The sequence below is a fragment of the Theropithecus gelada genome, chromosome 5, assembly GCF_003255815.1.
Source record: "Theropithecus gelada isolate Dixy chromosome 5, Tgel_1.0, whole genome shotgun sequence".
NCBI classification, from domain to species: domain Eukaryota; kingdom Metazoa; phylum Chordata; class Mammalia; order Primates; family Cercopithecidae; genus Theropithecus; species Theropithecus gelada.
In genome coordinates this window covers 97,310,179-97,324,848 of record NC_037672.1, presented here as the reverse complement: position 1 = coordinate 97,324,848, position 14,670 = coordinate 97,310,179, and the positions used below count along the sequence as shown (strand labels likewise).

The following is a 14,670-nucleotide window of genomic DNA, read 5'->3' as shown; positions in this document are numbered from 1 at the left end:
TCCTAGTCAATATTTTAAATATTCAGCGATCCCTGTGAACATTTAAGTGGGAATTTTCATTTTTTAAAATGCTTAAAATTTACTTCTGTGGATCTCACTCATGTGCAAACTGCCCATACGTGAAATTATGGGTAATCAAAACGTCATTTTTACCTTTCTTCTTTTTGTGAGTATTGTGTATGTTATTTTTAAATGGACAGCCCATTTTAAAGAAATGCTTTTAATCAATCCATTAAGTAACACATTCTGAGAAAATATCTACTTTATACAAAGTACATTGTTTTCTCCTCAAGATAATGTTGAAATATAAATGACAACTATGACATTCTTTAACTGAAATCTGCCTTGTTTCTCCTCCATCCCGAAACAATATTTCATAGGTCAAATGTCTGCTCAAAGCTTACCTGTCTCGCTTCCAATCAAAGGCTGATTTGCAAAATGCTTGACAAAATCCTTCAAAGATGAGAATTCATTAAAGCCAAATTTAAATGAATATCCAGTATATTCAACATGAAAGTGTTTAACAGAATCTTTGGCCCTAAAAGGGAAAAATAAGTAATTAATGTTATTTAACAAATAAATACCTTGTTGAAGGGAAATATGATCTTAGATGTTAGCATCACTATTAACCCTTTCTAAGAGCTGAGAATTAGACAATCATTGAAACCACTGACAATTTTAAAGAGCATCACCAGTTTCTTTTGGCAGGGTGTGCTCTTTTCGACTTTTATTTATTTATTTATTATTTTGAGACAGAGTCTTGCTCTGTCGCCCAGGCTGGAGTGCAGTGGCATGATCTCAGCTCACTGCAACCTCCGCCTCCTGGATTCAAGTGATTCTCTGGCCTCAGCCTCCTGAGTAGCTGGGATTAGAGGTGTCTGCCTTGATGTCCAGCTAATTTTTGCATATTTAGTAAAGACTGGGTTTTGCCATGTTGGCCCAGCTTGTCTTGAACTCCTGACCTCAGGTGATCCTCCCGCCTCGGCTTCCCAAAGAGCTGAGATTACAGGTGTTAGCCACCACGCCCTGCCTCAACTTTTTACTCTAATGGAAGACAAGAGACTGTTCTCCCTATCTACTCCTAGACTTACCAAAAGAGTCCTTGAACATTATGCTGCTAATGGGGCATGAGTTTAAGAAGGGCAGAGAATAGGAATGACAGAAATGACATATGACACCCTCACCACACTCTCCTCCATCTTGGGCTTTTCTCCCTTGCTTGTCTGGGAGTCAATCAGAATTCAGCTCTGTCGCTTGATTAGTTATGTGAGCCCAGCTCTTTTCCTCCCATGCATGTTCCACTGCCTACTGAATAAAATATCAAATTTCCTACGTTGTCATTTTCCACTTCATTTTTGAAATGAGCAGAGTATTAAATTATATATATATATATATATATATATATCTGCCTCTCCACTTTATTTGACCCCATTCTATCTTTCTAGCCTCACTTCCTGCTATTCCTCTCAGTGCAGCCCATGCTACAACATTAGCATGCATCAGAATCATCTGACGGGCTTGTGAGAACCCAGCTTGCTGCCACCTCCACCTCCACCCCTGCAGATTCAGATTTGGTAGATCCAAGGTGGGGCCTGAGACTGTGCATTCCTAGCATGTTCTTAGGTGACACACCTGGTCTGGGGACCACACCTTTAGAACTGCTGCCCTAGTCCAACTGGACCTACTGCTCTTCAAGGAGTTTCCACTTCTGTCCCTTAGTTCACACTGTTCCTTTTTCCTGAAACAGTCTTTCTCTTTGTCTCTGCTGGTAGAAATCCCAGCCACTCATTAAGTTGCAGTTCAAGTACCACCTCCTCTGTCAAGTATTGCATGATAATTCCAGCTTAAAGTTAATTGCTTTTTCTCTTCTGAACCACCTAAACACTTATCTTGCTTTCTTGTATGTTATTTCTCAACCTCTACTTTGTAGTATGTTACTTGTATGTGGTCTTTTTGGCTCTGTGAGGCTATAATTCCCCAAAATAAGGTATTTGAATCTTCTACAGCAGGGGTCCCCCATCCTGGGACTGCAGACCGCGTACCTGTTAGGAACCAAGCCGCACAGCAGGAGGTGAGCAGTGAGTGAGCATTACCGCCTGAGCTCTGCCTCCTGTCAGATCAGGCATGAGAGTCTCAGGAGCCTGAACCCTATTGTGAACACATGTGAGGGATCTAGGCTGCACACTCCTCATGAGAATCTAATGCCTGATGATCTGAGGTGGAACAGTTTCATCCTGAACCCCCATTTCCCACAAAACCAGTCCCTGGTGCCAAAAAGGTTGGGGACCACTGTTCTACAGCACTTACCAAAGTGGCTGGTGCAGAATCAATGCTTTCAAATATTCATCAGTAAAAGAATGAACAAATAAGTGAATATTTGTTCATAAAACAAAAATAGTCATTCTCCTGAATTAGTCTGTGGTTTTTGTCACCTTTGATGGTCATTTTTTTAATATAAGCATTCTCTAGTGCTTGTAATGAAAATCAATAATTTATTCTTTATGTATATGAAATATATGTCATCGATTTATAAATAGCTTATGATCTAATTGCTCAGATGAGACATACATAGGTGAAAAGTTAATTAACTTTTCATTTTTGGAAGATTCATGCCAGGGGTCCCCATCCATCCCCCTGCCAGCCACACAGCAAGAAAATGAGTGATGGGTGAACTAGTGAAGCTTCATTTGTATTTATAGTTGCTCCCCATTGTTTGCATTCTCACTGAGCTCCACCTCCTGTCAGATCAGTAGAGGCAATAGATTCTCATAGGAGTGCAAACCCTGTTGTGAACTGCACATGCAAGGGATCTAGGCTGTGTGCCTCTGATGTTAATCTAATGCCTGACGAACTGTTACTGACTCCCATCACCCACAGATGGGACAATCTAGTTTCAGGAAAACAAGCTCAGGGCTGCCACTGATACTGAATGACGGTGAGTTGTATAATGATTTCATTATACATTACAGTGTAATAATAACAGAAATAAAACACACAATAAATGTAATGCACTTGAATCATCCCAAAACCATCTGCTGCTGCCCCGGTCTGTGGAAAAATTGTCCCAGGTGCCAAAAATGTTGGGGACCTCTGGTGTATGCAATAAAGCATCTACAACTTAACCATTAGATGGACTTTTGACATTTGCTGTTGAGCAGAGAAAGCACAATTCTTGTTGCCACTCAAACAGAATTCCATCTTGGATTAATAAGTTTTTCATCTATGTTATTCAGAAAATGTATAAATAAAATATAACAGGGTGACATGTTAATGAATATGCTTTTTTCTCCTCTGTGACCCCTACTTACCCCATCACCCTCTACCTATTTCGCACACCCACTTCAAGTAGGCCTGTAGATTTTCACTGTTCCAGGAATGGGAGCTGTGGCAGGCAGCATTCTAAGATGACCCCAAGTCCCAGCCCGTGGAGTACACACTTTATGCCAATTATTCAATCCAAAACTAGTCTACATGCTACTGGGAAGGGATTTTGCAGGTCCTTAAAGTCCCAAGTCAGTTGATGTTAAGATATGGACATTATCTGAGTGGGCCTGAAACTAATCACATGAGCCCTGTAAAACAGAGAGTTTTCTCTGGCTGCTCATCGAAGAAAAAGTCAGGGAGGTGTTTTCTGGCTGGCATGCAAGAAAGCAAACACCGATGTGGTAAACAGCCATGGGGCCATGTGGCAAAGAACTGTGGGTGGCCTCTCGGAGTTGAGAATGCCCCTCTGGCTGACAGCTAAAAGGAAAATGAGGACCTCAGTTCTACGGCAGCAAGGGAATGGATGAAAAAGAATGAAGAGGAAAGGAGAAAATGAAGGAAAAAGACACTAAATGCCAGATCAGAGCCACAACCTTCTCCAACACCTTTATTCCAGCCTGGCAGGACCTGGACAGAGAATCCAGCCAGAAACTGAGATAATCAAGTTGTGTTACTTTAAGTCCCTAAGTTTTTGATAATTTGTTATGTAGCATAGAAAATGAATATAGAGGCAAGGCCCGGAGCCCAAAGACAGAGTGTGAATGCTGCTACTGAGTTAGTGACAAGTAGTGACCGTGCAGAGTGGGAAAGAAGTGAGAGAGCCTCTGAGGCCAGATTAGCTTGAGGGACTGCACTACGAAGGGAAGAGTGACTCTCCATGGGATATGGAAGTGCCATCAGAACGGTAACACAATAACAGTTTGAGCTTAATGGGTGGGTGGCTGAGGGAAATTTCATGGAGTCCTCACATCCCCTGCCTAATCCATGGAGAAGTGCCTAAGAACCCAAGAAAACTTGCTACATGTCAGTGGAAGGCAGAGTGTCAGATCCTGGCTGAGAACCAGCCACCTCCCCTGACTACCAGAAGCTCGGTCAGCCTCTCTGATCTGGGGTGCCAGCCAGGAAGAAGCGGGTGTGGGGTGGGGAGGACCTAAAAGGTCTGGACAATGATTGCAATTGCCTGGATGAACCTGGTGGGGACTGGATTAACTTTCTTACCATTTGGGAGAAATGGAGACTCAATAAGAAAAGTTAGCCCACTATAGGAAAAATTGTAAAGTTGCATATTACCTGCTTGAGGTTGTGACTATGAAAGCTGTACAGTCATAAATCCATTCTGCATTTACAGATAAATCAGGGAATGTGAAAAGGGCACTCAGCCAGGTGTCAGGAATCTGGATTCTGGCACTGTTTCCATTGTTGATTTTTGGGGTACCAGACATTCCACCGCTTTGGGTTTCAGATTCTTCAACAGCCCCATGAAAGGTTTGTATCAAATAATTCCTCATGTCTCCTCCAGCTCTAACAATTTTTTTCCTGCTAATGAATGGAGCAGGAATGTTTTTATACCTTTATCATTTAGAGTTTGGAATCCTTTAACTTGGTGGTCTAACAGGAATTGGGAAGTTTTGCTATCTGACAGTTTGAGTGATGATAAAGTCAGTAAGTGACAGAGGAGCCCATGCTGAAGTCATAGAGCCCTGAAGCACCTTACCTAACGGAGAGAGAGTACAGCCCAGTGGTCTCATTGCTGTCCCGCAGAAGGTAGCTGCCGTCACACCCATTTGAGAGGAGAAGAGCTTCGGCAGCATGGCGTGTGAGGTTGCCGTGATACCACCTAGAAAAGAGGGAACAGCGCTTTCACTCAGGCCAAACCATGGCATGACTCCCCTGCACTGGCTTTTCCTCGCAAAGATTAGCTAGCAACATTCTTCAAGATAAGTAGCCCAGAGATTCAGCTCTCAACATCAGGACAAGGAAATTGCTGGGTGGGGTTGAAAGGAGAGCACGGAGTTGACTAGTAGTAGTGTGACATGGGTTGAATTGTGTCCTGAAGGTTCTTATGTTGAAGGGCTAACCTCCCAGTACCTCAAAATGTGACCTTGTTTGGAGACAGGGTCTTTACCTAGTTAAAATGAGGCCATGGCTGGGTGTGGTGGCTCACGCCTGTAATTCCAGCACTTTGGGAGGCCGAGGCAGGCAGATCACTTGAGGTCAGGGGTTTGAGACCAGCCTGGCCAACATGGTGACACCCCATCTCCATTAAAAACACAAAAATTAGCCTGACATGGTGGCAGGCACCTGTAATCCCAGCTACTCGGGAGGCTGAGGCAGGAGAATCGCTTGAACCTGGCGGACAGAGGTTGCAATGAGCCAAGATCATGCCATTGCACTCCAGCCTGGGCAACAGAGTGAAATTCCATCTCAAAAAAAAAAAAAAGAGGTCATTAGAGTGAACCCTAATTCAATATGACTGGTTTCCTCTTGTAAAAGGGAAAATCAGGAGACAGACTTGCCTATGGGGAGAACACCACATGAACATGACAGTCACTTGCAAGCCACGGGAAGAGACCGGGAATAGATTCTCCCTCATGACCCTTGGAAGGAACCAATCCTGTTGACACCTTGATTTCCAACTTTGAGCCTTCAGAACTATGAGGCAATGGATTTCTTATAGTCAGCTGCCCAGGCTGTGGTTCTTCGTTATAGCAGCCCTCACAAACTAATACAGTGTTGCTTTGTAATCAGAATTGGTTTAAAGTCCAAGTCAAAATAGGCTTTGACAACTTGCCTCTTCCTTTTTTCTTTTTTGTTTTCTCACACTCTTTTTCAAGTGTGGTACTTTTTCATGGCTTAACCTCTGAGCTATAATACTAAAGTCTATTGTCATGAGTGAAACGAAGCTGGATGGAAGCAATTATAGTATGAAATAAATGCCATCTAGTACTGTTTCAGCCTGACAAACATCTGAAGAGCTAGGGAATGCCACAAGGAGATTCAAATTGATCTTTGTGTTTTAGAAAAGGTAATATATATCTATGGTAAAAAAAAAAAAAGTCCAACTTGTCCAAAAGGAGACATAGCAAAACATGTTTTCCTCACCTTTGGCCCTCAGGCTCCCTGCTCCTTTCCTAGAGGACACCATGGTAACCATTTTCCTGTGCTTCCTCTTAAGAGATAGTCTACACATGGTGGGAGGATCACAAGGTCAGGAGATTGAGACTATCCTGGCTAACACAGTGAAACCCCATCTCTACTAAAATTACCAAAAAATTAGCCAGGCATGGTGGCAGGTGCCTGTAGTCCCAGCTACTCAGGAGGCTGAGGCAGGAGAATGGCATGAACCCAGGAGGTGGAGCTTGCAGTGAGCCGAGATCGCGCCCCTGCACTCCAGCCTGGGTGACAGAGCGAGACTCCATCTCAAAAAAAAAAAAAAAAAAAGATTGTCTACATATCTAGAGGCATTGGGTGTGTACCCCCACTCCTGATTCTACAAACATAAGAGCATTATTTATTCTTTTTATTTTCTAGGCATATTGCTCTGCACCATCTTTCTTTTCTCCAATGACAGGTCATTCACATTCTTTTAAACGATGTCATAGAGGCATGCAATGTGATGATTAGGATTGTGGCCCCGGGGGTTGCTTTGCCTGGATTCCAATCCAGTTGGTACCTCTTACTAGCTGTATGGCCTTGGACATGTTACTTAACCAATCTGAGCTTTGATTCTCATGTTTAAAATAGTATGACAAGGCCGGGCGCAGTGGCTCAAGCCTGTAATCCCAATACTTTGGGAGGCCGAGGTGGGCAGATCACAAGGTCAGGAGTTCAAGACCAGCCTGGCCAATATGGTGAAACCCCGTCTCCACTAAAAATACAAAAATTAGCCGGGAGTGGTGGCGGATGCCTGTATTCCCAGCTACTCAGGAGGCTGAGGCAGGAGAATCGCTTGAACCCGGGAGGCGGAAGTTGTAGTGAGCCGAGATCGGGCCACTGCACTCCAGCCTGGGAGACAGAGCGAGACTCTGTCTCAAAAAAATAATAATAAATAAATAAATAAATAAAATAGTATGACAAGTAGGCATACTGCATAGGCCAGTTGTGAGTCCTGCACACATTAACATGGGTGATGTGCTCCCTAAAGCCTGTGCTTAGTATGCATTAATTGCTACCAGGAAGCCATTGAGATCCACAAAGCCGTAGCTTTCAGTTTACTCTCTGTGGCATGATTTTCTTATTGCTCAAATATAATTTTTGTTACTTTTTATTTAGATTAGATAACAGAAAGCTAGATAGCAGGGGCAGTTGCTGACTGCTAGGGACCACAGTTTAGGTCAATGAAGATGAAAGAGACAGGCAATTATACAAGTGTCAGTGTGATGAACTAAATGCTATTAAAGAGGTATGTATACTGTAAAAACGCTTTGAGGAATAGCCCTGTTCTGGCATTAAGGGATCTTGCTGTCACGAACCACACTGGCATCCACTGTGACATCCCTGTGGCATAAAATTTTAGCCTGAGTAATAAAGAGTAAACGTAAGTGCATCTGTGGAAGGAAGTTTCTATATAAGTCTCCAGGATACCTATTTTCTAAATCTGTATTTCCTAATGCATGTTTCTTAGCAATTTTATCTTTGGGGCAGAGATGCTTTCATCCTATATTAGAAATATACTTGCTAGCTGAAAGCAATGGCATGAAACACATTTTATAAGAATAATCACAGAGCTATTTACCCAAAGCAGCTCCATTCATTGAACTGATTCCCAGACAAGTTCAAATCTGTTCACCACAAAATGCTTTCAAAGAACAATTGGAAGAATTGTAAGTGAAGCAATAATAAACTTCAAGTTCAACTGAAGCCAAAATTCTAATTCTCTTTGATAGGTGGAGTTTCTACAAGGTTATTAAAACTTAGATATATTTTGCCAATAATTAATTTTATAATAAACATTTCAGCATATGTTTCAGTTTGAGCCAGTAGATTGTTTATTTAAAGCAATATTTGATTCGCAAAATTCCAAAACATTTAAAGGATTTGGACATTCCTTTGGATTCTTTTCAATAGAATTGGAAGTTTTTGTTTAAAGCATTTATAGAATTCTTCTGACATCTAGTTATATAGCCTGATAACAGTTGTTTATTTAAAGCAATATTTGATTCGTAAAATTCCAAAACATTTAAAGGATTTGGACATTCCTTTGGATTATTTTCAATAGAATTGGAAGTTTGTGTTTAAAGCATTTATAGAATTCTTCTGACATCTAATTATACCCTGATAACAGTTTTTACTAATAATGTTTTAATGATAACTTAAAAAACAATAACTATATACCATAAATACATAAGAAATACTTGAATATAATGCAGGAAGAATCACACTATGCTGCAGTCTGGAAAAATCTTGGAGACTGCAATTCCTTGGTGGCAGCTTTGCTTGAGTCAATATTGCCTTTTCAGGATTCTACAGACTCCAGGGCCTGGGTAAGCCCAGTATAGAGCTTTCCAGGCAGCCACCTACATTCCATGATGTCAACGGTGCAATAAGGATCTTCATTCCCCAAATAGCTTTTCCATAAAAACCTAAACTTCCCCTTTTAGTTGAGTTAAGCGTTCCTTTCCAGGAACATTCTGATGAGCATTTCTTCCAGGGGAGTGAATATATATCCTAATGACATTGTGTATCCTTTGTAGAAATATGTCCAGTTTTGATAAGGATGACTCAAGACTGTGTCCATAAAAGTTAAAAATAGAGTTAAGTTGGTAGTTTTCGCATAATCAACCTTTTCTGCCTTCAATCATTGCTTCAAATCCATGCAAGGCATTGTGCTAAGCAGGTCAAAGGGAACAAAAATGAAAAAGCCACATACTGGGTGACAAGTAACCATTAATCTAGTCAGGAGGATAAGACAAGCATATTGCAAACGATATTCAAGAGAGAATAAAGTACCCAAGGGATGTTGGGTACTGAGAAGATGTTCTGAGAAGAAGGATCAAAATCAGATTCCATGAATGAGCCAACATCTGTATAGGTCTTGAAAGATAACCTGTTTTTCTTTTTTTAAGTGTGTATTACCTTTTATTCTGATTATAAAGGATATATAGTAAAAATCAAAATATACACATGTAAAGAAGAGAAAGTATATGTGTTTTTCAGAAGAGGAAAGATGTGTTTCAAATAAATAATCTCACTGTTAATCAGAGAAATGCAGATTAAAACAATAATGTGATATTTTTCTCTATCCACCAGATCAGTTATAATGAAAGGGTTAGATAGTATTAAGTATTGGAGAATTTGGGCAATGGCTATTATTGTCCATTGTTGATAAGGGTCTAAGTTGGAGGTGAATTTAGCACATAGGGTGTAACTGAACCTGCACATATGACCAGTGATTCCTCTTCTAGTTTCCACCTAGTGAAACACCCACACGTGAGCAGAAGAAAATATGAACAAGGGTGTTCACTGCAGAATTGTTTGTAAGAGTAAAAAATCTAGAGTCATCCTAAATGTCCATCAACATGGAGATGATAAATAAAGCTGAGTGCTAAAAGGATGAGATTATGTAAAAAGTTAATCAGAAGTGTTTGAAAAGGCGTGAGCATATTTTTGGTTGCCAGATAATGAGGGCAGGGAGGTGGGGTGCTATTGTTATTTTGTGAGAGGGTGTCAGGGATGCTTAACATCCTACAAATGATACAGTCTTGAAGAACCAAGAATTATCTTGTTCATGATGTCAATCACAACCCCCTCCTTCCACTGAGAATCACTGAAGATGTGCATGTATACACACACACCAAAGTTGATAGATCCCAACATATATTGTAAAGCTAGAAGAACTAGTTGCAGGCACCAAATGCTACCACTTAGTTTTAACACGTTCCCCTATAAAAAATCAACAACAAAAATGCACTTAAATATTAAGATATGTAAAAACATAAAATAAGAGTTTAAAAAAATATATACCAAATTCATAAGTATGATTTTCTTTGTAGAAGAAACCAGAATTGGTTCAAAGGGGACTTTAGCTTGATCAGATTTTTCTAATTTAGCTTGTTCTAATGAAAAAAAAAAAGATTTCTATATTGAGTAACTACAAATTTAATTAGAAAAAAAGAAAATAGCTAATTTTTTCCTTAATCCAACTTCCAGAGATAACCTTGTTAATAATTTGTCTTTTTCCTTCATTTATTCAACTACTGCTTATTGAGTACTTGGACTGGCCTAGGCACTTAGGTGAAGATTGAGAGAGAGAGAGAAAGAGAGAGGAAGAGAGAGTTTGGCTTTTTCCCATTAGAAGTCTGGTGGGGTTTGGAGTAGTAGTTGTTCAAGGAGATATAACGTGGGAGGGAATAGCAGCAGCAAAGGCCTAGAAGTGAGAGAATGCCAGACAGTCATGTGAGAATCAGAATATCATGCAGTCATGTGAGAATTCAAAGTGAGTGATGAACGGCAACAGTTGGGCATGGTGAGAGATGAAGCTGGAGGACATTGAGGCTGTATATGTGGCGCTGGATACTGACAGTTCCTTGTTTGATGTTTATAGAGCCACCTGTGGCTTAATATGCATGTTCAATAGCTCATTACATAAAATCTAATTGCATGGACCTTAAAGTTTCTATAATTAGATCTATATTAGATTTTTTTTTTTTTCCTAGATGGAGTCTTGCTCTGTCGCCCAGGCTGGAGTGCAGTGGTACAATCTCGGCTCACTGCAACCTCTGCCTCCTGGGTTCAAGCAATTCTCATGCCTCAGCTTCCCTAGTAGCTGAGACTACAGGCATGTGCCACCACGCCTGGGTAATTTTTGTATTTTTAGTAGAAATGGGGTTTCACCATGTTGGCCAGGCTGGTCTTGAACTCCTCACCTCAGGTCATCTGCCCGCCTTGGCCTCCCAAAGTGCTGGGATTACAAGTGTGAGCCACTGTGCTGGTCCAGAACTATATTCAATTAAAAAAAATTAATATTCCAATTATTAGGAATAAGAGGCAGATTTGAATGGTCTTGAAGCTTATAAAATCTAGAGGTCTCTTTAAGAAAAATTACACAAAATTACAAAAAAGAAAGGAATATTTATTTAACATGAGAAATCACAGATTACAAATTTTAAAAACTGAAAAATATCACAAACATCACAACACAGAGAAAATAACTTATTTTTATTAATTAACTGTTGAATCAAACCTTATAATTTTTTTCTCTATAGTTTTGCTGTCTGGTCTTTGATTGTCTCTTCATGTAATAATTTAATAATATAATTTCCTATAGAGGGAATGGAATGATAATTAAGTCTTTCATCTAGAACACTTTAAAAAAATTCTCGATAGTATAGAAAAACTATTTTCAGCTTCTCAGTGTGATTGGTAATGAAGTTTTTATAGTTGTTGGTGAGGAGAGGCCATGCCTTTGTCTCTGGTCATTCCCTCAGGTAGTCCATCTGCTCCAACAATTTTTAACTTATTCACTATGTGACCCCCTGGCAAGCAGCAACCTGAGTTTTCTCATCCATCAAGGTGACTAGTAAGAATGCGTAGGAAAAAAACTTTCCTTTTTTTTCGAGATGGAGTTTCGCTCTTGTCACCCAGGCTGGAGTGCAATGGTGCCATCTCGGCTCACTGCAACCTCCACCTCCCAGGTTCAAGCAATTCTCCTGCCTCAGCCTTCTGAGTAGGTGGGACTACAGGTGTGCATCACCACACCTGGCTAATTTTTGTATTTTTAGTAGAGACAGGGTTTCACCATATTGGCCAGGCTGGTCTCAAACTGCTGACCTCAGGTGACCCGCCAACCTCAGCCTCCCAAAGTGTTGGGATTACAAGTGTGAGTCACTGCGGCTGGCCAGAAAACCTTCTTATTTTCATGTATTGGAACAATTTTCTTCTTTTATAAACTTTTTATGCAATTCTTTAACTTTTACAGAAAAAAATGAGCTAGATTTGCTAAATTAAACAATGTATTATGAATATGCTAGACATTGTGCAAAGTGGTAGGAACACACTGTTATGAAGTTGGGAATAGGTTCATTTTTTGAAACTAAAAAAAAAAAAAAAAAAAATTCTTCTAGTCTCATTTTCCCTGAAGAAGCAAAAAAGAGCAAGAAACTCCTATTAGAAAGAATGTTATAGTCTCCATTTTCCCCAAGGCCCACACATTGCCATAATTATGTCTAGGGCTGATAGAGTCAACAGAGAAAAGACTAATCAAGCTCCAAAGGAATATTTGTACTGGGTTTATAAGATTATGAAAACCAGCAATTCAACTTGAAGGAAACAGTGATATTATCCTTTCCATGATACAATAAAAAACTAGGAAACACCCACCCACTAAAGAATTTTCATAGCTGCCTTTTAGTAAGATATAGAAAATAAACTCAGCCACAGAAAATGCAGACAGGCTGGATCCAGAAAGCTGGTCCTCAGTTCAGCTTCCTTTCCTTTCATTCTGGGGCCTCTTTGAGCTAGAATCTTCTGGAAAATTGCTCCAGAATAGTGGAACTTTCATAGTTTCTTATCCCATTGGGTTTTATTGTTTTAATTTACTAATCTAACTTTATACCTCATTTGTTCTGTTCTTTAAAGGAGAGGCTTTTAAATTTTTTGAATTGACTCACAGTATAAAATACATTTTATATCACTCTGTGTATATATAAACATACATATGTCACAAACACACACACACAAAACAAAAAGTTACAGGACATAACACCTATCTTTCTATAGGCTATTAACTTGAAAATTTTCTTTTCTCTTTATTTTGAACAAATTTTCATGTGACCCATTAAATTCACTTTAAGCCTACTAACGGGTTGTACCCGGTGTTTGAACAACAATGCAAAGCTTTGCTACTCAAAGTATGGACCAACAGCATCAGCATCACCTGGGATCTTGTCAGAAATGCACAACCGCAGTGTTTGAATAATTTCTAAACTCTTTAGGACTCATCCAATCTTTGCCTACATATTGCTAATGATGGGGAACTCAGTACTTGTATAGGCAAGCTCAGTCCATATGTTCATGATTCATGGTTAGAAAACTCTTGGGCTACATTGAATTGCCATTTTTTTTGCTGTATGGCTTTCAGCAGATGGTTTCAGAGCTACTCCTTGGAGTTACATAGATGACACATGTAGAAAGAGTTGAAAGCATTTAGAATGCACATTCTTCTCTTTCTATCATCTTCAACTTTTCCTTTTATGACATGGTTTCAGTTCCTTTATCATCCAGGGACCTTATCACCCAGAGACCTCATCTCCTCTGAAAACCTTTCAAACTTAAAAAACCTACCTCAACGTTAAGCTCTAACCTGCAAAACAAAGCAGCACAGGAGCTCCCTTATTCTGGCTGCTGGGCACACATAAAGCAGCCTGAGATCGCATTAGTTTCTTCACAATTGCATCATGCAGCTGATTCACACTGGACTTACTGATGATTAAAACTTCCAATTAGGTCATTTTCCTCATCTGCACTTATAAGAGTGATGGTTTTAAAATCAAGTGCAATAAGAAACTTTTTACTACTGGGAAATGCCAAGTGAAAAGAGATGCTAATGAGCAGCCAACCTGGACCACACACAACCTCAGGCCCCTCCCTCAATTTGCTAAGTCTCATGTGATTGCTATGCAGTTTAGAGTTTGAGGAGCATGCATGGGAAGGACTCTTGGGCCTGAAAACTTTAATTCACTTCAATAATGTGAACGGTTCAAGTTCACAGAATTTGGCATCTGAAGAGAAGGGCAAAGCAAAGTACTAAGTGACTTTTCAGTACCAACAGAATGGAAAAGAGAAGGATCTGCAGGTTAACGTAGAAGAATCACCAAATAGCTGCTATCTTAGTGATGCGGACAGTAGATATTATAGCATAGGAACGGGAGCTCACAGTGGGCTGGAATGATCAGGGAAAACTTCATGGAGCAGGAAGATGATTAACTGCAGTTTGAAGAATGAATATAGGTTTCATTAGGCAGTGAGAGGCATTCTGAGAGGAGAAATGACATAAGCAAAGGCACCGGAGTTGACATGTGCTTGGTGTATACGGGCAACCAAATGCCTAGCTGGAGCACAGAGTCCCTGTTGGGGAGTGATGAAAAATAACTCTGGAAGAACTGGTGGACACAGAAAGCAATCTTGCACTTTAAAACATATGCCACACATCCATTTAGATAGTACATTTCTTGATGACAAAATTTCTTAGTAACTCATGTCTATAGATTATTCACATATTTATTGATATATTTTTCCCTGCCTGGAAAAGATACATGAAATAGAACCTCAATTCTGTTTCATCAGAGTTATAAAGAGGACATACATTTCAACCCAAAGTGGGAACAAAAATTCCTGATTCTGGGAAAGCAGCCAAAATGCCCTGGAGTTGAACAGCCAACAAAAGCATTCTTCTTTAGAAAATTTTCT

The 14,670-nt window shown here is 40.0% G+C and overlaps 1 protein-coding gene across 2 annotated transcripts in view; it reads right to left on the bottom strand.

The window, feature by feature from the left end:
* Positions 1-14,670, bottom strand: part of DAPP1 (dual adaptor of phosphotyrosine and 3-phosphoinositides 1) — a 53,535-nt gene that overhangs the window by 29,348 nt on the left and 9,517 nt on the right. For both annotated transcript variants that reach the window (XM_025385270.1, XM_025385271.1), the window contains exons 2-3: positions 4,979-5,101; positions 405-538 (exon numbers count right to left, since the gene is read on the bottom strand). In XM_025385270.1, the coding sequence (XP_025241055.1) occupies positions 405-538; positions 4,979-5,101 (257 nt within the window). The remainder of the gene's footprint in view (positions 1-404; positions 539-4,978; positions 5,102-14,670) is intronic.